General features: G+C 37.3%; 1 protein-coding gene across 1 annotated transcript; it reads right to left on the bottom strand.

Annotated features, from left to right (window-relative positions):
- Positions 1–404: 404 nt before the first annotated feature.
- LOC117925038 (elongation factor Ts, mitochondrial) lies at positions 405–12,839 on the bottom strand. Its single transcript, XM_034843847.1, has 8 exons — positions 12,441–12,839; positions 12,181–12,353; positions 11,858–11,947; positions 6,426–6,597; positions 6,042–6,226; positions 4,484–4,609; positions 3,792–3,880; positions 405–747 (listed from the first exon to the last, which is right to left on the bottom strand). The coding sequence occupies exons 1-8, from the start codon at positions 12,694–12,696 to the stop codon at positions 702–704; spliced, it is 1,137 nt and encodes a 378-aa protein (XP_034699738.1). The 5' UTR covers positions 12,697–12,839; the 3' UTR covers positions 405–701.
- Positions 12,840–13,498: the final 659 nt, after the last annotated feature.

Below are 13,498 nucleotides of genomic sequence, written 5' to 3'. Positions count from 1 at the left end.
AATGTATTAAAAGAACAGGCCTTACAAGGAAGGATGATTGTCCAATCTAAATAGGCAAAAGGAATAATCAAAACTCCCCTACAAAATCCAAATTGAGAGAGAGCTGCCAAAGTTTTTGTCTTCTTCTGTAAACTTTGAGTCTTGAGGACAGATAAAAGGGATCTGCAAGGAAAGCTTGGAGGCATGAAGTAAGAAGGAAAGAGAGGCTTTGTAAATACTTTTGAGCATGTGAGAGGGCAGGTCCATTGGGTAACTAAACCATACTAGTAGTCAAGTGGATCCACCACATGATGAAGAAAGGCTCGAGGGTATGGACTAGCTGAAAATCTAGAGCAATACAACTGTTAATCCTCTTCTGCATTGGTGTATATCTTTTAAATTCTAAATCTAATCAACAACAGAAAAAACGCGAAGACTGTAACATATTATTGTTTTTGTCAGCAAAAAAATTGATACTAGTGTCGTCAGGGAATGTAGGTAGCATTTTAATAACTCCAAAACTATTCAAAAAGCCTTAAACCATCAGGTTTTCTAGGCAGCTTTGGTTTATGCATTGCAGTGTAAGTAATTATCATGCCTATGTGGAAAAACATTTTTAGAATCAAACAAGTAGAGCGCAATGGTCTGAGCTGTGGAGCAAAATCTTTGAAACTAAACTCTGGTCAGGAAATTTCGCCAGACCGCACAACAGGGTATCTCAATTAAGCAGCCTGAGCCACAGGTTCAGATGAACTGGATGTTCCTTCCCTGCAAATTACAGATAGTTAGCGGTGGAAACAGAATGGGCCAGATCTGGCCATGCAATGGGAGAAGTTAAGATGTTTGTGCTGCAGCCTTGAGGCTATGAGCTTAAAGTGCCACACTTGGCCCCATGCACCAAAGAGAATATGAACAAAGAACAGAATAAGGATAATCACAGTTACGGAAAGAATAGGAAAATAAAAATAAATAAGTCAACACATGCAGAATAGGATCTGAAGACTCAGGCACCATGTCTCATAGTTCACTGAGCTGCCTTATACACTTGATTGATTCACATTGATAACAGCTTAAGCTTTTTTTTGGTTAAATTAGAAGCTTAACATGACATCAGAAGTGTTGATTCTTGAGGAGGTCAAGAGCTCAAACCTTACATGTTTATTTCCTCAATAAATGAGCCCATTTTCCAGAGCAAAGGATCCTCATTTATTAAGCCCACTTTCAAGTACAAAGGAGGATGCCCATGAGGTTGGGTGTTAAGACTTTAGCTCAAAGTCAATTTGATGTACATTGTTAGCCTATTACCTAACAATAAGCTTGAGACACAAGGAAAATTCGTTTGGCAGAGTGAACATTTGCCTTGACAGTCTATAGACCTCAACCCAAATCATTTCCCCACTGCTGGTGCTATTTAGCTGATGCAGATGAGCTCAAGTTTTCGGGTTTTCCCATTCAGCAGACCTCAATGAACCCCATCTTTGATCATCAGAGAGAGTGGAAAACTTAGCAAGTAGATTCTAGAAAAGGGAACATGAGTGACAGAATGACCAAGATAGGGAGGGGGGGGGGGAGGGAGGAGAGAGAGAGAGTGAAAGAGAGGATAAACATATCAAGTAGATACTAAAGAAGGTCTTATTTGGTGACAGACTAATCAAGAAGAGGAGAGGGAGAACTAGAAAGAAAGGAGACAACATAGTAGTAGATACTGGAAGAGGTCATATTTGGTCACTGATTGACCAAGAGAGATGGAGAGAGGGAAAAAGAGAGCAGAAAAACATAGAAAGTAGACACTAGAAAAGACATGCTTGGTGACTGGCTGACCAGGGAAGAAGTGGGCCACAATAAGCTAAAGTACTGTTTGCAAACAAGAATTACAACTATAACTTCAACAAAGACAAGAAGCAAGGGGTGAAACACCAAAAGGAGTGGCATAACATGTCAACCAACAATCAAACCAGGGATATTCCACTCTAGCAACTAAGATGGAGCATGAAAGCATGAACACAAAATAAAGCTCTCGTATGGCCCAGCATCAAGAAGAACCAAACTTTCTTAGAACCCTCTTGGCCCTGTACATGCAAGAAGAACACAAAATAAGCAGGAGCTAGGGTGCATTAACTTTGCCTTGGAAGTGCCACGATTCAGTGACACTAAAGGTGCACATGCAAGCATGTCGCCACAAGTATACAGGCAGACAATAAGATCAATGGTCTCACCAGTCTTCCTTTTTTTTTTTTTTTTTTCCTTCTTTGTTTGATCAGAAACAAGAGATGTATTAATTACATATGATTAGTTCATGAGAGGGACAAGGAATCCTTCCCACAAAAATATAAACCTGATCTAAACACAAAAACCTCCACTATACAAGAAGATTTATACAAAAAGACAGATCACAAAAGACTGTACAAGGGTAGGCGAGGGTGGGTGAGGTTTTTTGTTTTCCCTCCTGTTTTGCTCTTCTTAGCCTTATGGAACCTACTGTATACTTCCTGTATACCTTGGGTTGTCCTCCAGGCTTCATTTTTATAATTATTATATTCTCTTCTGTGTTTACCCATCAAAAAAAAAAAAGGGGACTGTACAAGGGAAACCTCTCCTGAAAAAAAACAGCGAGGCTCCTCTCATTGGTGGCCCAACCCTAGTGGTGTATAAACCGAAAGCCAACCAAGCTGAATGACATTCAAAGGAAAGCCCTTGAAATCGTAAGTACAAGAGGCCCATAAAGAAGTAAAGAAATGAAATAAATCTCATCATGTCTCAAACATCCTCCATTTATCCTCAAAGATCCTAGCATCTCTCTTTAGCCGCACCAACCAAATCAAAGTGAGACAAACAATCCTCCAAAGTGTCTTACCTTGGGTGGAATTCCCAAAACCCATATAAGAAATAGTCATCATATCACAAAAACTCGTAGTCTAAACCCACATCGTCCCTACCTATATAAAAGGCCTATACCACAACCCCAAAGTGAAGGGATGATGTAGAAATAGGTGGCAGAGATACATGAATCTTTCTTCAAAAGAAGAGATGGTCAAGTAGCAAATGTTGCCTTGTCCACTAGCGAAGCCAGCTCGAGTCCAAGGGTCCCAGCCAAAAGATTTGAAAATATATATTTTCAAAACTCCCCAAAAAATCCAAATATTTAAGAAAAAAATTAATAACCCCCCACCCCCAAAATTATGACTTGTCTTCCCCTAAAATTCTAGAAAAAGATCCAGGCAAAAAAAAAAAAAAAATATATATATATATATATATATATATATATATAAATTCTTTAGCCTGGAATTCCATGTATGGCAATCTAAATGTATTGGTAACAGTTCAAGAACAAGACAGATGATCTTTGAAGTTTTACAATGATCCAGTGTGAATGAAGTACCAATGAATCCAGGACTTCACTTCTCTTTAAGTCCTGAAAACTTTCAATGCTAGTTCAAGGTTCTAATTGCTAAAAGAAAAAGGATATTACAGATATGATACCTTCACTCAAAATAAAATGTCATGTCCTGAAACTTTGTTTTTATCCCCTTGCCCCTTTGCATCCTTTGTACGCATCCTATGTACTTTGATGCACTTTTTTCCTAGGAGCTAATAATATATTTTTTCCTAGCCTATATATTATAATAAAATATATATGTATAAATAAAAACCTACATCAAATGCATAAGAGACTTTGCAGGATGTTTAAACATATTTTAGCCATGTTCTTTAGACTTCCCAATAAATTTAGACGCTATTTCAGACAATAGGCTAAATTTTTCTTACAGAGCATGAGAATTAAAAAAAATTGTTTGCAAAGTTAACAGCATTACCTCTGAATTCCTTCTCCAACTTCCATTCTGAAGAAACTCCCAATCTTCACAGATGACCCCACTTCCTTTGATAGATTATTCAATACTGTCTGTAGGATTTGTGCAAAAACATCAATTGGCAACCACAGTTTCTTAATCATTAAGCATGCACCCTTCGGGTGTGTGCAAATTCTTAAGGAACCTGACAGAACAGGTTGTGAAGGTGGAGCAACAAATCATCCAAAATTGTGTGTGTGTGAATCTTATGGCACTTGACATAATATGCGGTGAAGGTGGACCACCAATCAGCAACTGGCACCATTCAAGGAAAAGTCCACCTCTGGATGATTGATAACAATCCAAGATTGATGTTTATATGATAAATATGCACTTGGAAATATTAAATTCTTTAGCCTGGAATTCCATGTATTTAGAAACTACATTTGGCAATAAGCTCAACCATTGGGTTATCAACCTTAATTATGCTTTAAACTATTCATTCATATCTTTATGCAATGGAAGATGGAGTGGTAATGATTTTTTTTTTTTTTTTTTATAGGAAAAAAAAAATTATAACAAACATCTCTCAAATAGTAATGGTTATTTTTCCTACTAGAGCTGTGTGAAAAGAATGTCATTCTCCAAACATCACTCAAATAATTTATGATTTTGCTACAAATATTGAAACCCAACAAAATTACCACGTCACATACCTTTACATTAATAGAATCATTTACAACAAACTTTTGCTCCATCAGAACTACTTCCTCCACATATTTTTTCAGACGACCTTCTACCATTTTCTCTATGGCCAGCTGAGACTTCCCTGTAGATTCTGCCTAACATGGGAAACCAAATGAATCATTTAAAATTAAAAACTATCAAAGTGAAGGTTAAATGAAGGATTAACATGAAATATTTTTGGATAGGCAATTATTAATATGAAATATTATTTCTTATTTAAAAACACATGAAAAATGCATAGCACACAATTATCATTAACTCATCCAATTTCAAGGATCAAGCTAATTTAGATTGCACAAAAACCAAATGGTTGTTTTTAAGACTTCTTTCCTATGAAAATTGCTTCAACTTGGAAATCCTACATTTGGATTGGTTCCAATTTATAAGGCCAGCTACCATAAGAGAGTTCATCTTTTTAAGCTACTATGCATCACAGTGCATTTTCCACAATCTATATTTGCAGAAATTTATCAATAGTAATAGGAGAGAGCTAACCTGAAACAGATGCAAAGAACTCAGGGCAAACAACAAGAATAAGGCCAAAAAGTTTTGAGCACTCATTGCTAAGAGAGGAAAACAAGCAAGAAGACAGTATTTCTAAAGAAAGGTTTCCAAATCTGATGAGGAAAACAAGCAAGAAGACAGTAATTCCAAAGAAATGTTTCCAAAATTGATTACCACAGGAGAAATACACTTATATTGAACTAAAACTGAATTCAATAAAACCTTAACCAACTACTTGGAGTTGACAATATTATCCTTTTCAGCCATTTTCTATTAGATCAAAGGCTATCATGTTTTTCTTTTCTCCAGACTTGATCCACTTCCTTTTGGGCCTACAATATGCTTGCTTTTTTTCCACTGATATATCATGCCTAGAATCACATCTTCACTCCATCCCTTTAGGTCTAAATCTATTGGTGATATATGGTACTCAATTTCCCCTCCTACCCATTGCCAGAGTATTTTGTTGAATAATTCTGGCATGAATGTGATATAATATGTTTTTACTGTGTATCTTCTTATTTTTGTATTCTTGTAGTTTAGTTTTCTTTGGTGGGAGGATCCCTCATCCTTCTCTTGTACTTCTTTTTTCTATCAATATATCCCTTTGTCGTTTCCTATCAAAAAAAAAAAATGTGATATAATCAAATCCTTCTTTGCACAAGTCACGAGACAAACACCAGATTTCAATAAGGTGAAATTGTAATTGATCTCACATTCATCTAACTTCTTTAGCAGGCAGCCAACATATTATGTGAATTATCTCCAAAAAGATCCTGGCTTACAAACATACACATGTCTATAAGTACATATATATGTGTGTGTGTGTGTGTGAGTGTACCATGTATAAATGTATGTATTTTATATAATGGTGATGTTTGAGGGAAGGATTTGTCATCCTCTTTTTATTTACTTGGTTCAAGGCAATAAAATGTTTGTTTCTAATAAATTTATTATATGTATGTATACATACACACACGCATGTGTTTATATATGAAGAATTTATTCCAATATATTATGTACCTGTGACTTGAGAATTTCACGTTCACTCTCCATGGCTTCAGAAGAAACAAGTTCCCTTGTTAAAAATAATGGTTTTGCTGCTACTACATGCATTGCCAATTCTGATCCAACACGCTGGAGAGCATCTGATGAAGAGGGCCGGTCCTCTGCTTCAAGAGATAGCACTCCAGCAATGCGGCCCAAACCTGAAGCAAGATCAAAAAGTAATTGTAGAGGCTGTATTACATCCAATGCTGGCTCAGATCTTTAACTCACAAAATGCTAGGATAAAGTACCACCACAAGATATGATAATTGCACCTCATTACATATAAAATACACATGTGCCCATGCAAATAATAATGTCCTCTCAAATGGGAAGGAGAGAACTTTGAAATCATAGTACCTGGTCGGGGACATGAATGGAGATAGGTAGAAACAATGCCATTTTCTGTAGACATCAGAAAACCCCTTCTGAGTCTTACATTCTCACCCATCATTGCGGCCACTTCTATAATTGCATTTTGAACTGTTGTTTCTCCACTAAATTTTGGATGATCAAAATTCATCTTCAAGTCCTGTTAGAACTAGATGTTAAAATGACTCAAAAGCAACATGTTAGGTTTCTCAATTTCAAGAAAAAGACAATCAATATTTTTCTTAAACAAAATTATCAAATTCTTCCCTGTTTTCACTGGTTCCATGAAGAATTTTAGCCAAAACGTGCACAGGTTTTATTAACTACAAAACTAAAAACAAAACAAAAAAGGGTTAAACTTAGTTTTAAAAATTATTGTGTGTACATCAGATATCATATTGTCAAGCTAGAAAGCTGGCATCCATCAGCACATGACAATAGATGTCAAATTTTAACAAGAGAATTATCAAAGTTTTCCATTTCTCTAAAGTATACCAGAGGAGTAGGAAATGGAAAAAAGAGTTCCAGTTTAGGTGACCAAGAAATTCAGGGGCAAAGTCTTAGCATCTCAGACTTGTAGTAGGCATTTGGCAATGGCAGCAAAATCCTTTTTCAAGAATATCCTTGGTGGGAGCATGCCCCTCCTTACCCTCATCTTTATCACCTTCTCCTACAAGTTCTAGAACTCTTCCTTTGAGAAATCCGTTTTGAAAATTCTTGACTTCTTCACAGGCAAACAGAAATATTATAAGAGAATGCCACAAAGAGGGAGTGGAACCTCAGTACATAGGGAACAGGAAGCATGCAAGGACCACCTACACGAAAGAAAAAAAAATAAAGAAAACAAAGGCCAAAATAAGGGCCAGAACAAAGTTTAGGCGGCTGCACCCAACCTATCTATAAACCTATAAAGTATATAAAAGATAGAGTCCCTTCCACCACTTTGACTTTTTCAATAAACCCAATAAGAACACCAATTTTTTTCGCAACGTGGCCAATGCTAGAAGAAAAAGAAATTTTCTGGCTAAGCAAAGGGTGAATGGTGTTTTGTTAACTGAGGAGGTGGCTATTAAAGAAGGTGCGGCAAATGCCTTTCAAAGTACCCTTTTAGATTCGGGGGATTGGAGACCACCCATTAGTGGGCTGGACTTTGCTTCTGTACCTAGCCTTGAAGCTCAAGCTTTGGAGGTTCCTTTCATTGAGGAGGAGGTATTTACTGCCCTTTCTTGCTTGAATGGGGATAAAGCTCCAGGGCCGGATGGCTTTTCCATGGCCTTTTGGCAAGCTTGTTGAGATGTGGTGAAAAAGGAAGTGATGGGCCTTTTTGCGGAGTTTCACGAGTTTGGGACTTTCCAAAGGAGCATAAATGCCACTTTTATTGCCTCGATTCCAAAGAAAGGGGGACCAGAAGATCTTAAGGACTTCAAGCCAGTTAGCTTGGTAGGAAGCTTATATAAGCTTCTAGCTAAGGTCCTAGCCATTCGCCTGAAGGTGGTGGGGAACTTAGTGTCGATTTTTCAGCATTCTTTTGTGGCGGGGAGACAAATTTTGGATGTTGTTTTGATTGCGAATGAAGCCATTGATTCTAGAATGAAAGCCAACTTGAGAGGGGTCATTTGTAAATTGGATATCGAAAAGGCCTATGACAATGTAAACTGGAACTTTATTTTTGCAGTGTTGGAAAAAATGGGTTTTGGTTCTAAGTGGATTAGCTGGATTAGATGGTTCATCTCTACAGTCCAGCTCTCGGTTTTGGTCAATGGATCCCCCTCAGGCTTCTTTCAAAGTTCTAAGGGCTTACGACAAAGCGACCCTTTGTCTCCTCATTTATTCCTCTTGGCAATGGAGGCGCTTTCTCTCATTCTTATGAAGGCAAAGGAGGGAGGGTTCATCAATGGCTTTCAAGTTAGGGGAAGAGAAGGAGAGGGGGTGGAGATTTCCCACTTGTTGTTTGTGGATGACACCCTCATTTTTTGTGATGCTAGGAAGTCCTCGAGTACTTGAGCTGGATTCTCATGTGGTTTGAAGCTATGTCAGGCCTAAAGATTAATTTGGAGAAAAGTGAGCTCATCCCCATTGGGGAAGTCTCAAACTTAAAGGATCTTGTTGGGGCTTTAGGGTGCAAGGAGGGTTCCCTCCCTTCTACCTATCTAGGACTTCCATTGGGAGCTCCTTTCAAGTCCTCTAGGGTATGGGATGGGGTGGAAGAGAGATTTTGAAAAAAATTAGCATTGTGGAAGAGGCAGTATCTTTCAAAAGGTGGAAGGTTGATCATAGTGAAGAGCACTCTATCCAATCTACCAATTTACTTTGTGTCTCTCTTTGTCATTCCAAGGAGAGTAGCCGCAAAACTAGAGAAGATTCAAAGAGACTTTTTGTGGGTAGGAGGTGCCTTAGAACAAAAGCCACACTTGGTGAGATGGGCTATTGTTCGGTTGGACAAACAGCAAGGAGGCTTGGGTATCAGAGATTTAACCATCCTCAATGAGGCTCTCTTAGGCAAGTGGTCTTGGAGATTTGCAAGTGAAAGGGACCCTCTCTAGAAACGGGTGACTGTGGGCAAGTATAGGCAAGTTAAGGGGGGTTGGTGTTTTAAAGTTGTTAGGGAAGGACATGGTGTGGGGGTATGGAAGGCTATCAGAGGCAAATGGGAAATGTTCAAAACAAGAATTGGGTTTACAATTGGGTTTGGAAATAGGGTGAAGTTCTGAAAGGACAAGTGGTGTGGGGACTCATCCTTGAGGGAGTCCTTTCTTGAGCTTTATTCCATAGCCTCCTCTAAAGGTGCTTGGGTGAGTGACCTTTGGGAGGATGGTGGTTGGAATCCTAGGTTTACAAGACAACTGCATGATTGGGAGCTAGTTGAGGTGCAAGCCTTCTTGGGGGGATTGTCAACATACCCTTTGTCTGTGGAGACCGATGATGCCATGGTATGGTTGCCTACAAAGGATGGCGCTTTCTCTATTAAGTCCTTCTAATCCTCCTTGGCCGATAGGAGAGTGGAACCGTTCCCCCATGGTATTGTTTGGAATTCTTAGGTGCCCCCAAGAATTAGCTTCTTTGCTTGGGAAGCAACTTGGGTCAAGATTTTGACTTTGGATCAACTCAAAAAGAGGGGTTGGAGGATTCCTAATAGATGTTACTTGTGTAAAGAAGAAGAAGGAACTCGTGACCATATTCTCATCCATTGTGTGAAAGCTCGTTTGTTGTGGCAATTGATCTTTGCACTTTTTGGCATTCAATGGGTGTCGAGTTGTTCAGTTAGAAAGGTCCTTCTAAGTTGGCACGGGTCCTTTGTGGGTAAAAAGAGGAAGAAGGCTTGGAAAGCTACTCCGTTGTGTACGTTTTGGGCTTTATGACGGGAGAGAAATAGGAAGGCTTTTGACAACTTTGAAAGCACAGATCAAATAATTAAAAATTCTTTTTTGTATCTATTTTTGGATTGGGTTAGATTGTACATTGAGGGCGGATCTTTATCATTGTTAGACTTTGTGGATTGGGTAGGCTCACGATAGGGTGGGGTAGAGGGTTTTTGTGTCTTCACGCCTTTTTGTCCTTTTTTATTCGTATATGACGTGTATACTTTTTTTCTTTTAATACAATTCTTATTTACCTATAAAAAAAAAAAGATCAGGAAATTACTCCATTAGTGAACTCACCTCATTAGAAATTACTCCATTAGTGAACTCGCCTCCTTCATTGACCACCTTAAAGAAATATTATCTTTCCCATTTCACCAATGTCAAATTCTTGAATCTAATGGGCATGTTCTTTGGACCACTCTTTAGTTTTCTGATTGTTGATGGAAGCATCTTTCTTTCCTTTTTTCTCCAGGTTGATTTTGGGAATCTTAGTGCATGTTTGGTAGTGAAAACCAAACTATTTTTTCCATAAAAATTTTCATTTCCAAAAATGAAAACACTTAACATGCTCATTCTTGGATCATTATCAATTGTTAAAAATAAAAGATATTCAAGATATTCTAATGTATTCTAAAAATAAACGATTGTTCTCATTTTCATTACCAAACATGCTGTGAAGTTTCATCTGATAAGTTGAAATCTTTGCCAAGGATGGTTGATCATAGCAAGGCAAATATCTCCAATCTTCCTGATATCTATGTGCTTTGTATAAGATATAGTGTGGCTGTTAATCAGTTTTTCCTCCATAGTCCATTCTCTTTTTCCATTTTGTAAATGATGTTTGCTTTGGAAAGCATTAGTTGGTTGTTTTGCTCTCTTGTACTTGAGCAGTACTTCCTAGATTTTTGTGGCAACACAAGCCATGTGCTTTGGAGATGTGATGCCTCATGTTAGCCACTGGTTAGTGCATTTGGGTAACAGAAAGGAAAATGAACATCTTCAAAAAAGCATCTTGAGTATGAACATTTTGGAAAAGATTCATATGTATACCTCATTTGAGCCTTCTTTTAGAGAGTTTTATGGTGGCCATCTTTCATCTCAAGATTATAAAGATGCTAGCTCCCAAGCTCACTTTTGAGGTGATTGTCAGTTAGACCCATCTCACAGCATGTTATCAAGTTCAGATTTGCCAAGGCAAGCTGATCAATGTGATTGTGCAATCATCTTTAGGAATAATAGGGGGACAGAATTCCATTTCTTTAGCCTGCGGGGATTCCATTAAATTGAGATTCATGCTCATAAAATGAACATAAAATAAACCAAGGGGCATAACTAATGGAAAGGAACTCACAAAAGATTATGTCGTAGGCCAGACTTGGATTACAAGTTAGTTCAAAATACTGGCATATCATGAGAGATATTGAGCACTTGCCCTTAAATAATCTTTGTTCCATCAGTCTGCCAACATTAGTTTGATTTTCTTACTAACAGAACAGCCTGCATGTTATTGAGCCATTATGAACACTCTCTGCTGATGTAACTTGCCTTTGGTTTGCTTCCGGTGTTTTCTGACATACATCATTTCGTTTTCTGCACATCTTCTGAGAGACAGTTTCTTCTTTCTTTTTCTTATTCCTTTGATATGATATAATGAATTCCATTCCAGAATCAACAGACATATATGCCCCAGACCCGAAATTTCAGGGGGAAGATAAGCTAGACATAACCACTGGGTGGAATCCTCAAAATATGATTGCTCTTGTGAATGACAGTTAAAATTAAAACGACAAGTGGTAGTGCACTCCTAGAAACATGACTACACATGCTAATGAGGAATCGAATTCAAAAAGAAAAGAAATGTAAAATTAGGCATGGTAAAAGACTGAAACAAAATCACACAAAAATTTTGGTACATGAGATGACACCCTAAAATATGCCAGCATTATCTAAAATAATCAATCCCAATGCAGATTAAGGGATTAAACAAAAACATCAACCAATAAAATGCCATGATTCAGCAAACAAAGACAGTTAGTACCATAAACAGAGACTTCTTACCTCCAAATACTCTGGGCCAACAGGAGAAACCCCAGCAGCACTGAGAGAAGGATTTTCAACCGACAAAGCCAGCTTTGCTAAAGATGAGGCCTATAAATAAAGTAGGTGAGCCTCATGAGACAACATAAAAAAATCTCAAACAATAAAGTAAAAGAAAAACTATCTGTAACCCAAACAAATAATCAATCTGGCACTTAATTTAGGCATTTCTACAATTGATTTCCATTAGCTCCCATGTTTATGTTTATATTCATTATAAGTGATTTCAAATGAATCTAGGAAACAAAACAAAAAAAAGGAACGGAAAAGGATGTCTGACTAACCAAGTACTGAAATATATCATTCCTCGCAACAAAGTCCGTTTCACAGTTAAGCTCAATAACAGCAGCCTTAGTCTCATTCTGCGCCAGCGCAAGCAAACCCTGAGCAGCAGTTCGAGCCGACATTTTCGAAGCTAAAACCTTCCCTCTTTTTCTCAGCTCTTTCTGAGCCGCCTCTGCATCGACCACAACCCAGTTAAAGAAGAGGAAACCATTCTTTCAAGGAAACCCGTGGAGGAAAAAACAAAAGGTCAAGATTTTACCAATGTCCCAATTGCAGTCAATGAGAGCCGCCTTGACATCCTTGATTGGAGAACTGGTCCTCTCCCTCAACTGCTTGATCAGATTCATGTGCTCGGAAGCGGGCGCTTCAGCACTGAATCTTCTCGGGAAGATGCCAAACTGACACTGTGAATCGGCATCATCCAAATAAAGGGGACTTCGTCTTGCCCATGTGGAATTGCTGAGGCAGTTACGGAGGATGATGAGAGGGCGTTTGGAGACTAGAGAGCAAGCCATTTGTGAACTTTCGGTGAATGTAAGATTTGCAGCGAAGGTGAGGGCCGGAGCGGGGGTTTTCCGATGGTGTATAAACCCCAGTACTGGCAGCTGTTAGCTATGTGTTTGGGAAGGGGGCCGCTGTGTCCTAATCCTGGATTAAGGTTTCTCTATGCCAGGTTATGTGAAAACGAGGAGCAACTTATGCAGAGTGGCTTGGCACTCAGGAATAAAAACGTAAAGTTAAAAGAATAAGGTAATTGTGTTTAAATTATTTTACCAGATATAATTAATTTATTAAATTACTTTAGATTATTAAGTTAATTTACCAAATTTTCGTGTCAACTTACTATCCAAAAAATTTATTAAACATTTAAAATAAGAATCAAATTATAAAAGATAATTTGGATACATATTTTATTTTTATTTTTATAAATATGAATTTCTATCCTTAACATAAGAATCATTGTATAAAAAAATTAAAAATAAATAAAAATTAAAGTGGGTTATGCTTATTTTTTATATAAGAATTCTAATATTTTACATAAATTTTTCAATTTAAAAAAAAAAACAAAAACTAGGAAATATATCAAAATATTACCTAAATAAAGTGAAACTCATTTTAATTATTTAATTATTAATTTATTAGTAATATCATGTAATTAACTTATATATATTATATATATAAACCTTTAAATTAAATAAAACCTTAAGAATATCAAGACTTTTTTTTTCTTAAAACATTTTTGTTATTATGAGAAGTTAGGAAAATAAAAAAAAATTAAAATTTCAAATTTTAGAATACAATGAAAATACCATTTTT

The sequence above is a fragment of the Vitis riparia genome, chromosome 11 (assembly GCF_004353265.1).
Source record: "Vitis riparia cultivar Riparia Gloire de Montpellier isolate 1030 chromosome 11, EGFV_Vit.rip_1.0, whole genome shotgun sequence".
Classification (NCBI taxonomy): Eukaryota; Viridiplantae; Streptophyta; class Magnoliopsida; order Vitales; family Vitaceae; genus Vitis; species Vitis riparia.
Note: the sequence above shows the minus strand (reverse complement) of the source record. Positions and strands in the feature narration are given on the sequence as shown.